Source organism: Emydura macquarii, unplaced genomic scaffold (assembly GCF_026122565.2).
Source record: "Emydura macquarii macquarii isolate MOO-44397 ecotype Brisbane River unplaced genomic scaffold, CSIRO-AGI_Emac_v2 contig_691, whole genome shotgun sequence".
Classification (NCBI taxonomy): Eukaryota; Metazoa; Chordata; order Testudines; family Chelidae; genus Emydura; species Emydura macquarii.
In genome coordinates, this window is record NW_027130828.1 from 10,816,884 (window position 1) to 10,840,098 (window position 23,215).

Below are 23,215 nucleotides of genomic sequence, written 5' to 3' on the forward strand. Positions count from 1 at the left end.
AAGTGGATTTCCTGTTCCGATACAAAACAAATAGCCCAAACACTCTCTTTGCCTGCTGCTGACTCAGAAAAGCACTTCAGTAACAGTAAGAATGTGATTACATTTTAAGAAAGAGCTCATGCTGCAGTGTTGTTAAAATGTTACCTTTCTCTTCTTGTTTTTCCTTTTCTTTATGAAAATTAGAGACAGGCCTGAACCTTAATTTTGGATTCAAATTATGCTCCCATATATGGGGGATATTACCATTTGTCCTTCTGTCTAATGGGCCAAACCAAAAAACCCTGGATCCCAACACCTTTCAACTTTGGGGACAGTTTGGAGCTGGGCCAGAAGTGTGTGCTTATAAGAATGTACCTTACCATAGATTTGAGCTAGGAATGTTTGCATCCCTCCTGTTTCTTTCTTAACTTCCCATCGAGATGAAGGGTCTGATTGTTTACTGCTTGATGAACAATCAGCTTTCTTTGGATGCGTGTATTTAACTACTGCAAAATGTCTCACCCAGATATAAAAATGTTTACCCTGCTATCCTTCCCCAGTAGTTCATAGTCACCGTGAGCTGTAGTCTGAACAGATCCACCCACTGCTCCTCTGCAGATACAAGCTAATTGTTTCGTCTGGTGTAAACAATGCAGACTCACATTGGAGAGGACCCATTCTTGAATTGTGCATCCTGCGTGGTCACCAGAGGAGAGCTGTGCTCATGGTAAAGCTCCTGCCTGAGGCTGGGGATCACCCATGACAGAATTACTTTCATTTTCAAGGAGGAAGTACACTTCATGGTGGCTGACACTGTGAACAAACAGGGTTGCTTCTGGCCAAAGGGAGTCCCTGACTTAGAGGTGCCTTTCATAAGGCAGCCTGATAAATGTTAGTGGTGCTGTACTTGCCCTTTAACCTCCCCCAAGCAGTGCCACTCTTAGGCGAGCCCTTCCCCCTGCCTCTTTCTAACCCGAGTCTCTTTCTTTTTGTCTCTTATGTTTTAGATTCCTAAAGGTGTTTGTGCTGGTGCAAGAACCTGGGGCGAGCTTGTCACAGAAGGAGAAACAAATGGTCTGTTTACCCTGCAGGCAGTTAAAATTCGCCCATATAAACAGACTCCTGGTGTGGTCTGGAGTTAGCACTTGAAAAAACTGAAATCTAAATTCCATCCCAACATTACTCAGCCGCTTGCTCTTTTTTATGGCATGCTTCTTGTGGCTCAGACTAACTTATTGACCTTCCCCATTTTTCTGCCAACTGGGCACTGCCCTTCCGCAGAGCATAACCAAGAACCACCGCCACCTTCCCCACAAGCAGACAGAAACTGCTGGTTGCACTTGGATGCAAAGAGAAACCAGAGAATCCCATGCATGTGCCAGTTGGGATTTTATCCTCCCTTGGCTCTCAGTCCATCTGAATGTATGCAATGGTCCATCAGCATTTCACATAGTGCCTTTAGTGCTAATCCTGCAGGTAGGCTCTTCAGACAGCTAGGGAAGGAGGTTTTACTTTTTAAAAATGGCTGGTGCTCCCTGTAAGAATTCAATCCTCATCGGCCTTGCTGTGTCCTGCCAGGCTAGCAGCTCATGTACGTATGCTTGCTTTCCTGCTCACTCTCTCACACACACAGGCAGTTTGGTTTGAAGCCCCATTTCCCCTATCAGCAAGACCTCCATTTTAATCTTGTTTCAGCCTGCATGCTCGCCCTGTTGCCTTGCCTGCGCATACCTTCCTAATGGTCGCGTCACTTTGCAGCTCGTTGTTAATTTCTTTCCAGTTTTTTTTAGTATTTCAGACCTGCCTTCTCCTTTTGCATGATCTCCTGCACACTCTCATCAGTGTGTTTGAATAACAGACATTACATTTAAATAAGTAAAATAACCTGCACTCCACTCCACTCCTCCATCTCGACACAGACTGGACCTTTGCCCAGGAGTTTCAGACAGGAATTCTGACTTGTCCATCATCAAATATCGACCATCCTGTTGTCATAAGATCTTATTTAAAGGAGAAACATTTTGATGGCGGTGCTGTGGCTTGTGCCTGATCTAGTGCAAAGGAAGTTACGCTGCTTCCAGACATCAAGTGATCTGGAGCTAAACTCCCTAGAGAGGGGTTAGGTTGCTTGCTAAGCTCCTACAACTATTAATTTCTCGCTCTCCTCTTTCTCCCAAAATCTTCACATTACTAGAGTATTGCAGTAATCCTAGACCTCCTCAGACTTTGTCTAGCAGCAGCCAGTGGGTAATAAGAACAGCTCTCCAAGGCCTGTTTTAGTAGTTGGGGAAAATACCCAGCTCTTTTGAAATAGCCCTGGATTTTTTATAAAAGGCCCAGAATAAGAGAAAATTAAAATGGATGCCATCATGGCTCGTGGCCCTAAAATGAGACTGTCAGCTCTGGTTTTCAGGCAGGCCTGTGCGTGCTGCAATGCTGTCCCGTTCTTGTGAGCAGAGTCCGTATTAAAATATAGCAGCTAAGAATCATGCACTCTTTATGTAGGGAATCACCTAGTTCTTCCCATTTTAGGATGAGGTGGTTGTTTTTAAGGTAGGTTAAATGTTGCGTTCACAACTTTGTCCCTCTTAAAATTTAAAAAATACTTATTTTTAATAGTAGAGTACTTCACTTCTACAGTGCTATTGCTTTATCATGCTTAATAATGACAAGCATCAGCAAGCAAGAAAACACATTTTTTGGAATCAAGTTAACATAGGTCAGAAGGCTGCATTGTCTAAGCAGATGATACAAACTCAGAAACTCTGAAGCCCTTCAGCTGCAATGTTATCAGTTGAAGGGTCAAAATCAGCTAAACTGCCATCCATACCATTGCTGCTACTGTGTTCACTTAGCTCTTTAGATCCGTGAGCCTTTAATACCACAATGAAATCCACCAGTTTGCTCTTAACTTCATACACAGAGCTGTGACGTGAGTGTGCGATGAGTCTTTTGCACTGCAAGATCAACATATCTCTATCAGGGGATCTAGATGGTTAAGCAGCCAATAGGCATGCAAAATATCTACAAATATTTTTAGCTGCAGTATTTATTCCTTTGTGTCTGATGCACTGTTGAATCAGCAGCTAGAATCAGCTGACTTTCACCCTTTTTTGTGCCATCTATGTAAAAATGAAAGAGAAGTTTTCTTTTATATATTTAATCTAGGTGGACAGTATATTATTGTCAGCCTCTGTGGAACATTTGGACTATTGCAATGTCAGTGTTGCTACATAGTGCTTTAGAAGGAGCATTAGCTTTGGCCATGCCAACTGAATTTCTTTGACAGCGATGTGTTAGAAGACTGGCCAGGAATTTTTATAAACCTGATGCCACATTTCAGAAAGCCTGGACCTTAAAACTTGTGACAAGGAAACAAATTACCACCAGTCAGCTACTATAGTTTAGTTCTTTCTTCTGCTGTGTGTATTCAGCATAAGAAGTAGGTAAGTGATAGAGTTTAACTTTAAAAACAAACAAAAAGCTGAAACAGACTAAACATATGACTTATGTAGTGGTGTTGAAGCTGTGTTGGTCCCAGGATATTAGAGAGACCAGGTGAGTGAGGCCAGACCTGAAGAAAAGCTCTGTGTAAGCTTGACTCACCAACAGAAGTTAGTCCAATAAAAGCTACTCCCTCACCCACCTGGTCTCTCTAAACACGAGTGGTTTGTAAAAACTTTCCTTGAATTTAATAAGATCACACTGAAAAAGTGTGATTGATTGTGCACGCTATGAAATGGAATCTCACCATTGTCCCCAGCAAAACAGTGTTTCTAATGCCCTTTCTTAACATCTGTAAATATAGAAGAAAAACATTTACTGAAAGTTGTGTTTAATGCTGAGTATTTTTCAAAAGTTCTTTTTGGTTTGATGCGTACTGGGTTTTTTTCCTGCTTCAAGTGTCAAAAGACTTAAAAAAAAGCCAAATTATATTTTAACATGATGCTGAGCACTTTTTTATTTGTGTGTGTGTATGTGTTTGCGCACTGAATTCTAGATTTTGGTGGCATCTCAGTGTTGTGATTTCATTGCCTATGTAAAAGGTTCTGGTATTGCCTATTCATTTCTGGAGACAGAATTCAACCAAATAAAGTGCTTCCATTGGAAAGCGAATAGTGACCTTGTAACCATGAATGAAAAGTCATCTGCATATTTAAATAAATCCAAAAATTTAATTCCAGACATGCCATTTCATTTAACCCTCTTGATCATATAGAGGATGCAAGCAAAACTTCACAAAAAAAAGGCCCATGCCCAACTGGCCACTCCCTGCTGAGAGCTGCTGCTATAATTTGCTGGGGTATTATAGGTGCAGTGATACATCTGCCATTATCACACATACCTGCAGCTGGGAAATCCACTGTGTTACTTCTAGTTTTACCCAGATGTCACTCACAAGCTTGGAACTCTTCTGAGTGTCTCTTCTCAGCATTCTCAGTGAATTGTTGGATGTTTTCTGATTTTTATATTCAACTGCAACATGTCTTGGCAAATGAGTAGAAACAAATCTGTTTGAGTGTTATGTTTGTGTATAGTTGCTGTAAGCCGTGGGATGGTGAAGGAACACTTTTACTCACAGTACTTGAATTTTTACATCAGACTGGGGTTTCTAGGCACCTTTTGGCAGTAATTTGTGCTGATAATAGGAACAACGTTCCCTAGATGAAGGTGTCCTAAATGTTTTCTCTCTAAAGGGTCAGTTTGAGAAGCTGATAATTTTATCAAACTTTTGGTCTGAAATTCGTACAGTTGTCAGTCTTAGAATGATAGCGAGAGCCTTACGGCACCTTAAAGACTAACACATTTATTTGGGCATAAGCTTTCGTGGACAGACACTCACTTCGTCGGATGCATGAACCTTAGACTGGTCTTGGAATGGAATGGAGTCTTAGAACGGGTTATTTGGGAGCTTGAGCAGAAACAGTTCAGTCATTTGAGAAGAGGAAAAATGCAGTTATTCTGGTAGGAAAAGTGTGTGTTTACATACCTTTTTTTTCCTGAAGAGCTCTGTCACTTAAGTGACAGGTAGTGGGAACCTGAAATGTGACAGGGCAGATGTTTAAAGGTATGAGGTGTTGCTGCACTGAGCGTTGCAATACCTACCTGATTTAGGAGCCAAAATCTCATTTATGCTAGAGCAGTTAAGTGTTGCAATGCCGAATGCAGCAACGCCCAAATACCTTTAGAAATCTGGTCCCTAGTCGATGAGTCATGGCCCAGCGAAAAGTGGGCTTGATTTAGCTGCTTTTAAGGTTTGAAAAATGTACTTTGCACACGAACACTAGTTTATATCCAACAGAACTAAATTTGTCACTGCACTGCCATCACAGCCCCTGCATGTGTCACTGTCTGGCCATTGCCACTGAATGGATCTGTCCATGTTCCACTGAATTTGCACTTGTGGGAGAGTAGTTGAATGGAATACATTTTAAAATGCAAGTGCTTCTGGGATAGAAACTGGAAGTGGAAGAAATAAATCCCATCTCAGGGCCCAGGAGCCCTTGCCTCTGTGTGTACGCCCAGTGTGCTGGTATTCTGCTGCAATCTGTCGCAAAGTGGAATTTTTTGGATAATTTTCCTTTTAAAAGCAACCAAGGAAATTCCATCCAAAAACCATTCAGCCTGGTATAGCTGCAAAGTGACTTGAAAATCTGGCCATTTCAACATTGCCTGTGCATTTTACCTCTGCCCACTTGTGCAGCTGCATTGCAGCGCAGGCTTCATTTACAAAAGCTGTGTGTATTTTTTTCCCCATAAAAACCCTGCCTCATTCCATGCACAGGTTGAATGAGATAGAGGTGAGGCATACGTGGCAGGAATCCACAGGGCCCCTGCCTCACGGAGTTCAGAGGTTACATGGTGCAGAGTAGATGAGGCAAGGGGGAGAGGGGGAATGCATGGATAAAAAATACAAAAAAGCTGCTGTGCTACCAGTGCATCCATGGGTCACGCTGAACAGGGAAGGGGCCTGTGCCACAAGCCTGGCTGTGATCATATGACTTTGGTATTATACTGCATACACAGGAAGGGCAGAGTTGGGTGCATAAGCACCAAACATGTCTCGACTTAAAGCTTCACATTTTAGTGCCTTTCGTATGGCCTTAGCTATTGAAAATGGCAATCGTGTGTCTGGTGTAGGACCACAGCTCCCTCTCACTTCTTTTTGAAGACAAGCTCAGCTGCTGGTAACTAGAACATGATCCTCTATGGATAGTTCCCCCTTCTGCAAATAGTGTCTCTATCACTGCTTCAGCAAAACAGCTGAATTTAAGATTTTAACCACTGTTACTGTACAAAACACAGAGCAGCATGTTGTGTCTCTCTCTATGGAGAATGTAAGAGTAGGGAGGACTAGCCCCTGAATAGAGGAAAAAAGAAACCTCAGACCACGTGGTGGCACATACATATGTACAGCAGCAGTATTTTTGACAATTGTGAATGCTGCCATCTGCTGGTGAATTAAAAGTCAAGCTATCTAGGCCACCCAGCGAACTCTGGAACACACTCGAGGCCCTTCGGCTGCAGCCCTGATCAAGCTGTCGTCTACTTGAAGAGTTTTTCTTTATGGCTCGGGGATGCCAGCCTGAAACATTTTGCTCCCTTTTCCTCTCTTCATAACTTGAATCTGCTACTGCTCAACGCATTGTTCTCCACGAAACTGTGACTGGCTTCTGGCAGACTTTCCTTTGATGCCATGGCCAGCCCCTGTGCACTGCAATCAGCTTCCTGCAGTAGCCGAGGGCCTTTGCTATTACAGAGCTCACATGTAGAGGGAGGCTGAGTAGCATCTGGCTCATCAGTGAAAATAGAGGAGGGAGTAACGGCATCTGCCTCAGGCCAGCTGTTGACTCATTTTTTAAGAGTGCAGATCTTTATTTACAGCTGGCCTCCTGTGTTACTTTTAGAAGCTCAGCTGTTTCTGTCCATCAGCAGCGAGGAGGAACCCTGGCCACCCCGAGGTCAGTATTATTTACAAAGTGGTCTCCACCCACGAACTATCCAGTAGAGAGGGTCGGGATGCCAGAGAGAGACCATAAAAGCACAGCAGGACAGAGGGCTAGAGTTACAGCTTTGTTCTCCCTTGTTACTAGTGCTGGCTTCAAACAGAAACGGAGCAAGTCTCACAATGACTAAGTAAAAAGGCACAGAGTCGAAGCCAAGCTACCAGCAGAGGAATAAACAATACTCACAGGTATTTAAAGCTCCTCTTTTATTTGCATAGGATGAATGGCACCAGGCAGCCAGTGCCCAGCATGTTAGTTAGACCCACCACTGCCATTTGAAGGAGGGGAGGTGTGCAACTGCTCCTGAGGGGCTAACACTGGCAGCTGGTAAGCCTTGCCAGCTCTCAGCAGAGGACAGGACGGCTTTACTAGAGTGTGTAATACACACAGGTAAGAGCCACCAAAGAATAAACGTCACAGCAGCTGACTGGAGAACTTTAAAAGGTAGGTTTGCTACTCCATACCTTGAATGAACAAAGCCTTCTCTTTAATCTCACTTTATGCAGGCAACACAGAATCTGATAGCTGGAAGAAAAGGGGAACATGGGCTAGCAGGAGGGGGAAGTGGCCATGAGGAAAGTCAGAGGTGGTTTGGATCCAATTGACAAATAAGGTGTCACGCAGCGAAGAGCAGCTAATAAGCCAGCTGTGCTCCAATTAGCAGCTTGGCCCCATACATTTTTCAGCTCCCTGCTCAAAGAACGTCAGAACTTTGATCACAGACCAGTTCTGAAGTCAAGGGTGGATGCATAACATAGTGTTGAGTTTTATTATGGTGGACAGTGCAATAGTAGAAAATGTCTAGTACAATAAGGACTTTGCAATACTAGCAATGTTTGTCTAGACCCAATCTAATCTCACAAAGAGAAGGAAATATGTACTGATTACACCTTTAGAAGGTCACAAACCACTTCGTAACCTTAGCACCTGCAGGACAAAGTTCGTTTTCTGGTTATGAGAGGATGAGAGAGAGTTGGAGGACTAAAAGCTGTATTTTTTTCCTTACTAACTACATGCTAGACCCAGTTATTAAGACACTACTGGCTCAAGCTTGTTCAGCAGTTTTACTTTTGATGAGACCTACTGTCAGTGAAAATAACTGTTTAGCTTTTGAGCAATTGAAGTGCACTGCTGTACAGCAGACACAGGCTGGCAGCAGTCCAATGCTTAGTTCAGTCCAACTCCCGGGAGCTGCTCCACGCCATGGGCGCAGAGCTGCTCAAAACCGTGCATCACTGGGGACGGGAGGATTATCGCAGTGTAGAGAGAGCAGTCATTATGCAACCCGTCTCTACCATCAGCAGGAGAGACGGCTCTCAGCATGGGGCTGGATCCCCAGCTGCTGTTATCAACTCCTTAAAGCTATGGGCAGCTGGTGAAATTCAGAGCAATTCAGGCTACTCTGCTGCCAGGAAATGAGCCCATACCTGAAAGAGCACAAAGATGATAAATCCATCCTTGCATGGGATCCCTCTCCTGTGTGATCCTTGGCCAAGGATTCAGGCTCATGTTCGCCAGAAGACTCAAACTCTGAAGATACTGCTGAGTTCTCTAGAGAATGCAACTGGTTGGCATTACTTGTGCACTTGCCATGAAAATCTGCAGAGATTAAATCCTAGAGCATTTTTCTGTCTCTCACATTTACCACCGAATACTTCTCAGCTTGGCCAGTACTGTACACACTATTTCAAGTAGCTACAGGTTTGTGCCTAGTTAAACTACTGAAGCATTTTCCTCCTAAATATTTCAGGCTCTGAAACACCCCCTTCCTTCAACAGTAATGCAACATCTGCTAGTTCTAGCCTGCCAGCGCTGAGAACCTTATGATTTACTCTGTACAGTCCCATGTAATGGTCTTTCCATCACTAGGAGTATCTTAGTTCAATGCCTTCCTTTGCGAAGGAGCAGGCTGGATTTTGGTTGGAACCGTCTCTGATAGGGTGAGGCTACACCAAGCAGTGCATCACTGAAAAGCTTCTGACGTGGGCAAGGCAGCTCTAAAGTGTTTTCAGTCTCAGCCTCTATTCCAATAGGTGAGTCGCCACCTCCTTACTCCACACTGGGCTCCATTCAGAAAACACCCTCCACAATTCCCTAGTTTACAAGTTTCAATTTACACGTGAATTTTTCAGTGACCAGGAAGACAAAGCTCCACTCTACACAAGATGTAGCCTATGGGCAGAATTAAAGTTAGCAGCATTTGTCTAAAAACGCTCCATTTCTACAGAATCGTCTGTGCTCTAAAGGGTGGAAGGAGTAATACTGGGCCTGCTGTGCTGTCCTGGGACCCCTGTCTCTCCTACACCTACGCTGCCGGGAGTGTTTTAGAACACTGTGCTTATCTTGTGCTTCTCAGCCGTAGCTTAGGTTAGCAACACAAGCTGTATCCCTAGCTATAAAATGGGAAGCAAGTGACTCACCGTGTGCTGCTAGTTTCTGCAAGTGCTCCCTTAGCAGTAATGGACATGAACAGTGAACACACGGGCCTGGCCTGCCCATAGGACAGCAAAGATCCAGCTAACGAGCCTGTCCAAGACAGAAGCCAGTAGCTGAGAATGTAGTCGATCTTTTTTAGTGCATGGAAGAGCGCTCATTACTATACAGAGCCTTTCTAAGAAGCGGTTCCAAGTTGGTCTGAAAGACACAAGTGCCACTGAAGAGCATTCTTGTAGATGGCAGAATCCAAGTTGCCATCACAATTCAGCGGATCAGGCTGCTAAAGCCTGCAGCTGTTTAGAAGCATTTGTCAAGGCGGGCCCCTTGGCAGCAGGAAACTTGGACTCTCACCACCATCAGCTGCATACAACTTAGCCAGGCCCCGCACACGCACAGGCAGCAGTCATGCAACTTGTTGAATGCACATGTATTTATTGTAACACAGTCTCAGCACAAAGTAGAATACTTGAGCACGGGAGTGTAATTACAATTTGTACAGCATCCACTAGACAACACAGACAGGACACACCATGCAGAGGCTCTGCCATAGATTCGATGCTGGCTGCAGCAGCTGACAAAACACAGCTTAAAACACTGAGAAATCCAACAGTGGCTCATTCTCTGACCTCCCGGCTGCCCAGCTCGATTCACACAAGGATCCAGGTAGCCAATACAGTGAAAGAAACACATTGAACCATTTACAGTTTTTTTTTAATAACTCGCTGTTTGCAGCAAACTTTTAGTCTAAAAAAAATGTGAAGGCCTCGTTTCAGAAACTCCCTCCTCCTTCCTGCACCCCTAGTTTCATTTCCTTGCAGTGAGACAAAGAGCAGCCCCCTTGCATCCTTGTTCATCTTTTACGCTGGAGTCAGGTCGCACCAAGGCCAGACTGATGCAGTGAATTCATTCAGTTACCACCAGCACCACTGTGAGCGCACAGCATGGCTCTCCTCTGAGACATCCTGCCAGGCACACACACGAGCTGGCTGGATAAGCCATGCTACCTAGCTGTGCCCAGCAATCACCATGGCTCACTCAAGGGCTCACTGAGCCCTTCCCAGAGGCATGCTGGAATTTTGCAGCTATCTCCCTGGTTTACAGAGGAGCCAGTAGCTAAATGAAATAATTAATTTTGAAAATAAGTTTAGACATGAAAAATAGTGTTTGTTGTTCTCCGTTCATCCGGCACCCTACCCCTCCATCCCTCTCCGCTGCGGGGTGGCTGCATTAGCAGTGGAAGGCTGGGGTGAAAGGTATTCCTATTCATTCAATGAGCCACTGTACACACCAAACAAGATCTGCCTTAAAAAGCTAGAACAAGCTCAGCGCTGCATTGCATGTGGGAGTATGGATGCTCATTTGCAGACGACAGCTTGTTTCAGAGAGCCCACCCCCACAGCCTGGAGCCTGCTCAGCCAGGCACCTTCCCCCACGGCACTGGAGAAGATTTAGTGTAAATCAAAAGATGGACATTTCAACACCAGTGGGTTTAATACTTGGCTGCTTGCAAGTGAATGGCTTGGCTCAGGGGTTCTCCCCCACTCCTCGTAGGCCCTTCCCCTCTCCTCAGGGACAGTGGTATTTTGAGACGGGAATATGGAGATGTTACATTTTGTGACTATGAAATGGAGGCGGGGGAACCTCAGAGACCAAACCAAGACCCTCAGCGCCTGCTGCCGACCTCCCCTCAGTCCAGCCTTAGCAGCTTTAATGGAGTCTGACCCTTTCACACCTTTGATTTTAAGCAACTCCTAACAGAGCCGTGCAGGCCTGGTCCTTGGAGGGTTGTGTCCACAGCTACCAGGAAGTTTAGAGGAGATGGCACAACAGGAAGCCAGGGTGAAGCTGCTACGAGTCTTCCAGCTTTGTTCCCCAAGAACGTGCTGAGCACCTGCAGGCAGCCTAGGATTGATTACGCTGGGCCACAGAGCCGTGGCTGACAGGAAGAGAATGGTCTCAAGAAAGTTTCTCAGCTGTAACTGGGGCTGCAAGAACTAGAACAAGAGCAAAACTCGGAGGACACTTGTCACCTGTGCAGGCTACAGGCCCTGGTGGCTTTAGCCAGCTTCCAATCACGAGGGTTTCCCTAGTTGCAACGTTACTCACTGTAAGCAAAACAACATTTCTTCTTTGTACGTTTGAGTTCCAAAAAGTGCTCAGAATTGCTCCCGAGGAGCAAGACCGTGTGACGTTAGGGCCAAGCACAACCCGCCAAGGAGCCGAGATTCAACTCTCAGAGGGCAGACGTGGGCTACTCTTGAGAGCAGCCAATGCAGGGGGAGGTTCAGGACAAACTTCGTCCCACTGAGGTTTGGTTTGGAGAGTTTCCGCACCACAGTCTGATGCACGGAGGCTGTGCTGCAGCTGGGTTCTGGTAAGGTTCTTCTGACCAGCAGCGTCCTTATATCCAGGCCTATAGTCTGCAGGAGATTGTACAGTGCTGCACAAAGACAATGGAGAAAGCTCACTCATGGGGGCACCTCCGCACACAGAAGTAACGGACAGACGGAGGGGAATCTCCTCTCTGTTTCTCTGAGGGGGGACTAGGGCTAGTGCCAGTCTGTCCAATGATCCCCAGGGCTGCCATGGCATACCTCTTCCATTTAGTCCAGTGCAGCTTACAAAGCCCGCGTCTCTGCCTCTATCTTCTGTTCCCCATGTAGGCTCTCCAGCTCCTGCACCTGTGCTATGTTCTGGCGTACAGGGATCTCTGGACCGCCTCCATACAGCGTGTTCAAGTAAATCCACGTCTCCTCAGAAATCTGCCCATAATCAGCTCCTGAAAAGCACAGCAGCAGCAACAACAAAATGCAACTGGGTCTGTTTGCAGCTCAAGCCTGAGCAGGCTGCAGTGGGGTGGGAAGCCGTGTTACTGCTTTGAGTTACGATATAAAGGGAATCTTCCCTCCTGCTCAGACAGGCAGCAACAGTGAGGCAGGTGAAAATGCGACTTTAAGAAACTCCTTCGTTGAGTGAGGAGTTGTACTTGCACCTACACTAACCTAGAGTGAAGGCTACTTGTCCGAATGGCTGGGCCATGCACACCCGGTGCCAGGCAAGGAAAGCTGACAGTAAGATTCCCTATGGACGGAGACATAAACCTTTGCGTATTTCAGCTGCTGTTATACCCTGATCCTCCCAACCCCGTGGTGTGTAGCGCCACCTGCTGCTGAAGGCAAAGGTGAGTCACTGGCCGCTCACCTGACAGAACTTAGCCATCGAGCCTTTCGCACCTCCATGAAGTTGCCCCTTTTCTTGCTTCCCCTAAGGAAGCGAAGAGCAATGCAGCGGGCACCTCACCCTAAAGCGCTGCCCACATGTGGCACGGCACACACTGACTCTCTATCCTTACCCAAAAAGGACCACGTTATCTGCCCCTCTCTCTCATGTGCAACTAGGAAAGGACCCACCTTGACAAAGCAGGTTAAAGGGGCACAGAGCACATGGTAACCAAATAGATTCTGACCACAGCAGCTCAGTCTTTCCAGGACAGTAGGACCCTGCACCCTAAGCAGTTTTTCAAATATTATCAGGCTATGATTTCTTCCTCCAGGAGCTTTTTGACTGTCTTTCAAACCAGTGATCGTATTACGTATCGAGCACTGTCTGTCTGCACAGTGCTGAGGGTTAGGTCCTTGTCCAATGGGCCATCAGTCTGACACTGCACACAGTCAGGCTTATTCAGTGCAGATGGATTTTTTTTAGCTGTATTTGATAAAAGGTGCGGCCCGAGGAAGCTAATTAAGGGAGTGGGGTTGGCCAACCAGGAAAGGAAGCGAGTTCCAAGCACACAGAGCAGCATGGAGAGCGCCATGGAGATGAGGCAGAGATCTAACATGGGCGTTTAGTAACGATATGTAGGCCATAGGAGTGAGAAGCGATAGAAGGTAGCTCACAGATGTGGACGGCCTCGAAGCTTGGACGTGATGCAGCAGATGAGGGGAGTCGGTGCAGGTGACACCGTCACAGTAGCAAGGGGATTTGAGCTGCAATGGTTTTACATCCTAGGCAGACAGACAAGATGACATGCAGACAGAGGTGGCAGCAAGATGGCAAGCAGGAGATGATCAAGGTGTGAACAAAGCTTTAGCACCTGAGATGGAGAAAAGCAACTGGATTTTGCAAGAACCTGGGCCCTTGGAGGGAAAGTGATGAGGAAGATGAGACAGAAGCTGGGGAAGCAGGAAGGATGGTGGAGGTAGCTAGGGGGGGAGAGAGAGAGAGAATGAGAGAAAAAAGGGGAAGTGCAGATTTCACTGCACTGAGTCTGAAAAGCCAGTGGGACATACAGGAGAGGGCAGGGAGGCGCAAATTTGGGAGTCAGCACAGAGATGATCAGCAAATTGTCTTGCTTTGCATAAAGCCGGGACAGAGGGACAATCAATGACAGAAGTGGAAAAGATGTTCCCAGGCACCTTCCCCCTTCACTATAGGGCCAATCCTACATGTATGACAGACAGACACACACACACAAGCAGGAGGTGGGGCGAGCATAAGCCTTACCCTGCTTCACCTGAACGTGTCCACCTCCTTTTGAGAGTGCAATCTTGCTGTTGTCAATTGGTCCGGGAGGCTCTGTAAGAAAGAATGGAGGGGTAGGTCAGGGAGCCAGGCTCCTGCTTCTCCCACTCCCCCTGCCCTCAGCTAGTCTCAGCAGTTGGCAGCAGAGCAGCACAGCTGGGGCTCGGGGAGAAGTGAGAGGAGGATTTTGCCCTGACGATCACACAAACATAACAGCAAAGAGCTTTTGCTCGTAGGTGATGGAAATCAAAGGCAAAGCTACTCTGCAAGTGGCTGAGATCCAGGAGAGTGATCGGCTGAGAGCTCCAGAAATACAAAAAGTAGAGCACTGACAACCAATCCATAGCATTGAAACAAAGCTTCTCTGTTATCTGCTGCAGAAGGCACGAGTCACAGAACAAGATATGAGACACTGAACCTCAAAGAACAGTAGCATTCTGGGGTCAGGGAAGGCAGCATCTCTCATTCAGCAACAGGAGCCTGGAGTTCTGAAAAGCATGGAGAGCTGAGGGCTGTAGGAAATGAGAAGCAAGCAGCAGCTCCTTGGGACTAGGTCTGCCTGTGCTAGTACACGCCAGATCCTCCCGAGACAGACATGCTCTTCCGCCCCATGAGAAAACAAACAAAGAAGGGCTGGTGAAATGGCACCACTTGTGCCTTAAAAGCTGTTCACGCAGGGAGATCTGATGGCCACTGTGCTCAGTGCTCTGCCCTTCCATACAAGATTTCCAGGTTCCACTCCCGAGGCTCACCTCACCCACCCCTCTCCCAGGCAGGCAATGCACCGGAGGCAGCACAATTGACTCCTGGATGGGAGGCAGCACTTTGCGTCACTTGCAGCGAGCCCCAGCTGCCTACAGCGTGGCACTGATCCATCCATTTCTCCAGGGACCAAAGGTGGCCACTGCACCGTGAGACTGTGGAGGGAGGTGAGTGGCAACATGGCCTTGTGGTCAAAGCAGAGGCCTGGGAGTCAGGACTGCTGGACTCTCTCCTCCACTACCATTGACTCATTGTGTTGCCTTGGACAACTCAACCTCCTGGTGCTTCCATTTCTCTGTATATCAAATGGCGATTATGACTTTCTGGCTTCTGAGCCTCAGGTGAAAAGCACCGTCAAGGCAGAATAGCACTCTGGAACGACGGAGTAAGGCAGGATCCCCAGACAGGCTGCGCTCCCTGCTAAACCCAAAAAGGTGCCATCAAGAGTGGGATTTTCAAATCTGGATTCCTCCAAAATATCGCACTAGCCCTTACAGCAAGTGGCAGCATGCACCTCCAACCCTGGACTGGAGGAGTCTTAAAGGAACCTCAGGAAGCCAGATCCTCACTGGGTACGTTTACACTGCAGCATGAGTCCAACGGTCAAACTCAGGCACAAACACACAAATTGCACTAACCCAGGGCTAGATCCAGGGTCCAAGGACCCTACAGGGGTGGAGGGTCCGAGCCTGAATCAAGCTGGGACCCAGGGTTCAAGCCCTTTTGCTTTGCAGTCCAGACACAGCCCCACTGGACTCGTGCTCTGGGAGTCTATCAAATATTCCACAATCCCACAGGCCGACTTTCTTTGTCCTCTGGACGGTCAAGTTTTCACACACCACCACAAATAAAGGGCTAGAATGGGCAGATTTTGGGAGGACGCTAGGAAGTCTGGGATATGGATGGTGGGATTCGGGCCCGCATAATGCAGTGTAGACGCTAGAGCCCCAAGCTGGGCCCCAGGATTCAACAATTCCTACCCTGGGATTACCAGCGAGTGTAGCTGCTCAAGCCCAAAGTTAACAAACGCAGGGTCTGCTAACTCGAGTTGTACTAACCTTAGGCTCCCATTGCCGCAGACATACCCACTCTATTTCCCTCTCAGCTTTGCCACCCTAAGAAACCAGGCATAAGCACTTAGATAATGTGGCCTGCGATTCTGACATGCCCGGTCCTAGTCTGACCATCTCAAGGGCTAGATTTTCACTGAGATTCAACCCCGTCCCCTACCGTGAAGTTTCTTTTCCGGTATGTTGCTCTGTTCTCTGGGAGATAGCGTGAACATGGCTGTGGGAAGAGGGTGCTCCCCTTCTTTGCTAGCCTAACTTTGGGTGGTGTCATTTACAGGCTGAATAGGCGCGTTGCCTATAGGAGACCTGTATACAGAGAACAAGCAAGCGTAGGCACACGTCACACCCCACACCTCTAGTAGGTTCCAGAGTCTTCAGGCTCCTTACCATTGTCTTTCCCCTTGACGAAAGCCTCCCACTCCCGGAACCACTGCATGCTGATACAGTAGATGACGCTGGGAGACTCCTCTGCCTGGAATGCCTTGTTTAGCTGGAGGACAAGGAACAGGAGAGGGGAAGTATTCAATCACTGATGAGGTTCAGGATAGGGGCTGGAAATACCTCACCCCTGTTCAGGATTACACAGCTACAACCGCCGCCCCCAGCAATCCGCTGGCTAAGAATGTGGGAGTCCTTAGATTGCTCTCAACCCTCAGGCGCACGTGCAAAGCATCACCCTCACCCCAAGTGATCCATGAGCCTCAGGGAACCCAGAGCTGAATCTCCATGCCACAATGTAGATCTTTTCTGGGAGCCAGCGGGGTGAGCTCTCTGCCACTCATCTGTGCTGAAGTCTCCACTTCTGACCCCAGCCCTTGGTTCCCTTCTCTAGCTCCTTCCACACGCACCTTAATGAAGGTGTCAATCTCAATCCTCCTGCGTTTGGCCAGAGCTTCGATCTCCACCTGGCAGACCGAGCACACATACAGATGGTTCACAGCAGGGCCGCCCCCAAACCTGAGCCCAGGATGAGAAGGAAAGAAGAACTGAGAACTGGGTTGACATAGAAGAGGTTAAAAGCCATGAGCCCTACAAGTAAATAGGGTGGATTCTTACACTACTCTCAAGGAAGCGGAGGAGGCTGTGGCTGGTTATTTTAATTCATGCCATTGTCTCTGCCCCGTGTAGATCAGAACAATTTTCCCACCTGTGTGTTCCCTGGAATAACGAGAAGACAGCTCGTTTGTGGTCTAGATTATGGGTCTCACACATTACACATTACCAGGCTCCATCTCTCCGGAAGGAAATCGGCCCTCAGGATTCAGGGGATAACAAATCACCCTGGAGAGCAGGGAAGATCCTCACCATCCTAGATGCAGCATTGCCCAACTGCTTCGGTGCATTAGAGGGAAGCACCATGTCTGGCCAGTGCCAGAGACAGGATCCCAGACGTCCTGGATGTGGCATGGCAGTCTATGTAGCTCTCAACCATGACAAAACAGGCTGTTCCAAAGCACTATGGGATGAGGAGTGAGCCAGCCTTCCTCACCTGTTATACAGATACTCCCACACAGTCTGGGGCAGAATCACCACCAGGTCATCAATGTAATGGTATTTATTGGGAGGGATCCCTGCAAAGCAGAGCGAGAGTCACAGTTAAAATTGGGTACTGTACGAGGAGCAGTGTTTCCCCTACAGCAGAGGATGACGAGTTGATTGTAGGTACCACTAGTCTCACCAATGAGTGAGGAGTGGGGCAAAGAAAGGAAAGAGATGATGGGGAGGCAAGTGGGAGACCCTCAACTGTTGATCTAAGGCAGCTGAAGCCATCAGGCCATGCCCTGCCCCTGCACACTGGCTTTTGGAGGGTTCTTTGTTTGACTAGATGGTTATAAATGCTCCCAGGCAGGAGGCTAAACTGAGCTTTTACCAGTCGATAAGAGTTCCTGCTGCCCCTCCCAACACACACACTGAACACCAGCCTGGCTACTAACACAGTAGTTAATGACAGTAGGTGCTTGCAGCTTGTGTCAGGGCGCACTGGGCCAGCAGGGGTTAATTCCATTCTGTGGGCTGAGGAAGCCATGCCCCCTTGGCCCTGCTGGGCATGTGCTGGCTGGAACCCGGTATAAAAGGCAGCTACTCAGCCCAGATGGGCTGATGGCTGAAGACACGGGTTGCCAGATCTAGCCCAAGAGCCACCAAATCGTCAGACCCTGGAAGCCAGTCACGCGGAGACCAAGACGCATGGCAGGACAATGGAAGGCACCCAACAGGGGCCAGAGCTGCTGGGAGCCACTGAAGTTGGGGGACCCGGAGATGGCCAGACTGCCACCTGAGAGGACAGGGTAGGAAGTGGCCTAGGGGAGACAACCCAGAGGGTTGGGCGCTGTCAGCGTGTTGCGGTGGGATCCTCACCGACCCCAGTGGCGGAACCCTCTGCCACTGTTTGGGCCCTGGGCTGGGACCTGGTGGAGTAGGGTGGGCCCAGGTCCCCCTACTCCCCTGCTGCCAACCTCAACCCTGGGATGGCAGCCGTCCCACCTTACGCCCGACAGCCTGTGTTTGTAGCCCAGCCCTGCCTGAGGACCTGAGCTTCTAGACTGTGTGTAGCCCAGCCCTGCCTGAGGGCTGGACCTTTAGATTGCTGGTGGCTTTGTTGTATCTGAAGACCCAGGATCGCCATCCTGAGTCTGACCATTAGGCCCTGACAACGGGGAACTAAGGACATCTGGGCTGACTAAGCCACAGACTAATAGCCACCCTCTTCCAAAAGGGGGACAGGACGCACTGGCTCCGCTACACAGCTAAAGAACCAATAACCTGTTACGCTCCCCCAGCTGCATTTACCCCTTCCACTGGGAACCCGCCCTATTGCTGAAGCGTTTACTCTCTTTGCCCCGTTAACTTTCTATACGCTTGTTTGAAAACAAACTGAGGAAGTGAAAGTGATTGTCTCCCAGCACAGTACATCCCTCCGGGCCTTTGATCAGCAGGGCAATGATCTAACTTTCACATTCCTGAGCGCGCTGGAGTCTCTGCTGAGGAGGCAGATTCTCCTGCAATACACATTTTACTGGGAATGGAGCTGGAGCTTTTAATCTGGATGTGTCAATGTGTTGGCCAGCGAAGGGTGCGGCTGGAAACTTCCCGCCGCCGAGTGAACATCGCCATTCCCCATGCAACAGGCCTGGCAAGGCTCCCGCATGCGGCGGCCCTTCCTCTTACCTCCGTGAGCACACAGGAATGTGCGGTTGGTAATGGGACCAGGCTCCGCAAAGGTGTTGAATTTGTTGAGCCACTCTCGAGAGATGTAGAACTGGAGCAAACTGGGTTCCTTCATGGTGGCAAGAGACACTACCTTCTGCCGCTCCCGCACAGCCTCCTCACTGCTCTTCCTGGAGGAGGAGAGGGGAGAGAAAGTGATGCAATCCCCGGCATCTGACCCCTTTATATGCAAAAAGCACTGACGGACCGTCCAGCCAGGGGACCCACTCACCTGTAGAACAGGACATAGGCCTCTGCGTTCTGTACCACTGTCTCATGGACCTCAGTGACATACTGATCGTCAAACTCATACCACTGGCCATTGACCACGTTCTGGCAGTACGCGATGTAGTGCCCACCTGTAACAGATGGAATGGAGCAGGACGGGGACTCAATGCAGAAAGAAGACTCAGGCCTGGAATGGTGTCAGCGACAGAGTTCAGATTAACGCTGGGCTGCTGGCACAGAAAAGGGAAAAGCTGAATGTGGTGGAGATTTTAGTAAGGCAGGCAGGCCTGCCAGGAGGGATGGACTCTGGCTCTGTGTCAGCTTGGAAGGGCTGCAGGCACAGTGCCCCTTTCCATGTATTCAGTTCTGTCTTGCCTGAAAAGCCCTTGCAACACTGCTAGGGGCCTCACTGGGAAATGGATCTGAACCAACCCAGTGGTGGGGTTATCAGGATGGCCCAAGAGATCTGGAAATAGTGAGCAATCCACCACTCAAGCCTAAAACAGGCAGAGGCTGAGGAAGCCTAGAAGTGCAGGAGTGAGCCTTCAACTGCATATTGCTGCATACACCTGAGTGAGGCTCTAGGTTGCCCTGGAAAGGGCTACTTCATAGGCAACAGGGAGGAGGAAGAGATTGTGGACAAGATCTGCCTGGGACAAGAAATCTGAGGAGGTTTAAAAGAGGATCCCAAAGTCTCACTTGGGAAACTCTGTAGGAACATGCAGATTGGACAGCATCAAAACCAACTCTACCACAAAACACGCTGGCATGTTACATGCAGCACCCAAGGACGAGGGTCAAAGTGAAAACCTAATGCCCTGGAACTGCCCCAGTGACCAACAGCAGAATACGGTGCTCAGAGCTTCAGGCTATTCTCACACACACGTATCAGACCCAGCTCGTTCCCAGTCATTTCAGGGGCAGACACGCCAGGGAGGGATGACTTACTGCCTGCAGTGCCATGATGGCAGATGACGGACAGGAGATCGTAAGTGGTGATCTTGGAGACGCATTCCTTGGCCAGGAAGGGGCGAAGGTCTAGCCCTTCCAGTGGGAAGGAAACATGGCTGTTGATTTTGAAGGAATACATGACCTCATGCCGGAACCGTTTCAAATGGATGCACAGGATCTAGGGGAACCAGAGGGAAAGGGCACAAAAGCACAGAATGTTTCCATGGATACCCAAATCAAATCCAGATCCCTCCCTGGGCCTCCTGATCTTTACATGGATTTCTTACACTATGGTCACTGTGACAGGGCAGAGGTGTTGATGGGCCGCTGAAGGCCACCGGGCCCTTTCTGATCTGCTTCTAACATAGGGCTTTGCTTAAGGCAAAATAAATAAATGCTATTTGCAATTCCCAGTTCAGTGACCCTTCCCTCCCCACCCCCCAATAACACTGGCAACCAAGGGAGACTGGGGAAACAAGCCGACTCTACTCACCTCCGGTAACCGGAGAACTTTGCAGTACTTCACTCCGTTCCGCAGTCTAAGACGGAAAGAGACAAGTCCCGCATGAGAACTCCAAGCTAAGGACGGGGAGCCCAGGATAAACCGGGCAGGTCACGGTTTGGGCCCAAATTCTTTGAACTCCATGGCAAAGCTGGAATGGACTTCAGTCTGAGCGGGATCAGGCTCCTTGTAGCAGCCTCCCCTCACGTATCAGAGCCAGGGCCATCGGCTTCATTCTCATGCCATTTTCCTCAGTATCCCCTAAGGTGCCCTGCCTTCTTCCTTTACCACAGCCACCACTTTTCCTCCCACTGGACCAGGGTTTCCACTGGCCCCTAACCAGGGCTTTCAGGGTCATTTGCACACCTAGAACTCCAACAACTCCAGGTTAGCAGGCTGGTTAGCTGAGGGGACATTCAAACGGGGGCAGGAGAGGACGTTCGGACAGAGAGTGGAGGTTAGGGGAAAGAGCACAACACGGAGGACGAGGAAACTTACTTTTTACACCGTTCACAGCTGTACATATTGTCCCCTGTAGAGGGGGGAAAAAGGCATTGTGATGTTACTGACAGCAGGAGCCCTGGACCTGCAGCTCCGATGAGGAAACAAACTCTCCCTTCACTTGGGACGCCTGATAAAGTGCCTGCCTCACAGAGGTAAAGCAGGCAGAGGCAGGAGCCTCAGTGCCACCCGCAGTTCGACACAGGCCTGGCACAGACAGCAGACAGCCACCCTGCATGCCACGCAGCCGTGTCTGCCACGGCGGAAGCGATCCCGCGGAGCTCTCCCACCAGAGGGTAGTGTGTGGATTGGTTCCATCTCTTTGTGTTACATGGTAGCCAAAGGCCCATTTATCTTCCCTGAACACGACAGAGGAGCCAGGGCAAATGTTAGAAATTCAACCGATCAGACAATGGACTAGCAGACACCACAACACCCTGCAAACAATGCAGGAAACAAGCAACTCAACCCCAATCCCAACCAAGCGCAGCTGAGCCGGACAACACCAACTTGTCCTTGCATAGCACTAACACAAGGGTAAGGCCATTTCCTTTCCCAGGACTCACTGCACACAAGAGGAATGACAATCACGTTGGCTCTTTGTTGAGGCCATCGTGCTCTGCTTCCAAACTGGAAACCCAGCCCCTGAGTAGAGGGTGAACACTCATTCCTGCCCCTGAGGGAAGCTGAAATTAGGAGTTTCAGCACTGCCAATTCAGGAGTGAAGTTCCCAGCCAGACTCTCCCAGAAGCTTCAATCTGCTCTAGAAATGCATTGGGGAAGGTTATCGACAGCTTCCTGCAGGGGCCGACAGAGAAGACAACATAAGCCAGCCCTCCGCAAACTCACCTTTCAACTCATCTGCAGCAAAAAAGGCAGCAAGGCAGTCCTCCAGTGTGACCACAGGACCCCAAAACCAGCTGGGGATGCAGGACACCACAAACCTGCAGAAGGGAAGGATCATGCAAAAGAAGAAATGTGACTGTTACTGGCAATCCATGCACTTCGGCTTCTAAAATTCCCCAGTGGCTTACTGCTTTAAATAAATCGAGGCTGGAAGATCAGCTCAAGGACACAGTAACAGCAACCCACAGCATTATGGGAAAGTGCAGTTTGTTTCTCAGAACTGGGGCTGCTATTGGTACCTTCCACACCAGGAAAGGCCAAGCTAGTGGGTGAGTAGAGGACTTGCAGGTCTCCAAAAGCTAAGGATTAAGAAAAGAACAGCACTGACAGTTTCTGGACAGAGGCTTCTACTAGGAGGAATGTGGCCATGATGGAACATTATTAAATGGTCAGAGGAACGGACTTACATGGAAGTGAATGAGAACTTGCAATGTCCCGCACCCTTGGGTCACTGATGATTTACAGTCAGGCCATTTACACACAATACGGTTTATTTTTTAACAACCGAAACTAAAACTACGTTTTGTTGGACTAAAAAGGAAGGAGGTTAACACAGCTGAATACACGGATTCCTGGCTATGGATCTTAATCCTGTACAGTGACTCTTTTATGCAATGATGTCCAGTATTTGTCTCTCTCTCTCTCTCTCTCCTCCACTTCCCTTCTGTAAATAACCAATCAGCTTGTTACATTTAAGGGTAACTGCCTTCCAGTAACTGATGAGTGCAAAGCCAGGGAGGGTGAGGAACTGCACAAAGGGCCTCAAGGGAAACACACCTCCTGATGTACTCCATGATGAAGGCAATCCAGCCTTGGGAGGCGTAATTGTCCCCGCATGCCCCCGTCTTAGCAGGCACGTTTTGGTAAATGGCGGAGTGCAGCTTGGCCAAGTCCTCCTTCCCAGGGATTGGCAGCGACAGGTCCTGGAATGTCTCCACTGTCGTAGATACCTGAGGACCCGCAAAAAAATCTGGGCTTCCAGTGTACGCAAAGAAGCGGATACTTGACCCGGAACTTTTAACATCACTTGGGCCCTGTCTATGCTAAGAAACTGAAGTGTTGCTGACAGTAGTATGCCATTTTCAGCATCATCAACAGGAAGAGTGGCCCAGCACTGCTTCAGAGAACATGGCTGGGGCTGAAAT

The 23,215-nt window shown here is 48.6% G+C and overlaps 2 protein-coding genes across 18 annotated transcripts in view; one reads left to right on the top strand and one right to left on the bottom strand.

Annotated features, from left to right (window-relative positions):
- The window catches only part of FNBP1 (formin binding protein 1), a 134,936-nt gene extending 120,706 nt beyond the window's left edge, over nt 1-14,230 (top strand). For 11 of the 12 annotated variants that reach the window (XM_067541972.1, XM_067541973.1, XM_067541978.1 and 8 more), the window contains one exon: nt 14,180-14,230. In XM_067541972.1, coding sequence (XP_067398073.1) covers nt 14,180-14,220 — 41 coding nt within the window. In that variant the 3' untranslated portion in view covers nt 14,221-14,230. Of the gene's footprint in view, nt 1-986; nt 4,466-14,179 lie in introns of those variants that run through there. The other variant, XM_067541977.1, reaches the window with a different exon arrangement.
- USP20 (ubiquitin specific peptidase 20) overlaps nt 9,835-23,215 on the bottom strand; it is a 36,688-nt gene continuing 23,307 nt past the window's right edge. For 4 of the 6 annotated variants that reach the window (XM_067541970.1, XM_067541966.1, XM_067541967.1 and 1 more), the window contains exons 14-25: nt 22,848-23,020; nt 22,014-22,108; nt 21,162-21,195; nt 20,655-20,700; nt 20,159-20,339; nt 19,215-19,341; nt 18,944-19,113; nt 17,265-17,346; nt 16,624-16,732; nt 16,163-16,265; nt 13,926-13,997; nt 9,835-12,201 (exon numbers count right to left, since the gene is read on the bottom strand). In XM_067541970.1, the coding sequence (XP_067398071.1) occupies nt 12,041-12,201; nt 13,926-13,997; nt 16,163-16,265; nt 16,624-16,732; nt 17,265-17,346; nt 18,944-19,113; nt 19,215-19,341; nt 20,159-20,339; nt 20,655-20,700; nt 21,162-21,195; nt 22,014-22,108; nt 22,848-23,020 (1,353 nt within the window). In that variant the 3' untranslated portion in view covers nt 9,835-12,040. Of the gene's footprint in view, nt 12,202-13,925; nt 13,998-14,579; nt 15,126-16,162; nt 16,266-16,623; nt 16,733-17,264; nt 17,347-18,943; nt 19,114-19,214; nt 19,342-20,158; nt 20,340-20,654; nt 20,701-21,161; nt 21,196-22,013; nt 22,109-22,847; nt 23,021-23,215 lie in introns of those variants that run through there. The other 2 variants (XM_067541969.1, XM_067541971.1) reach the window with 2 other exon arrangements.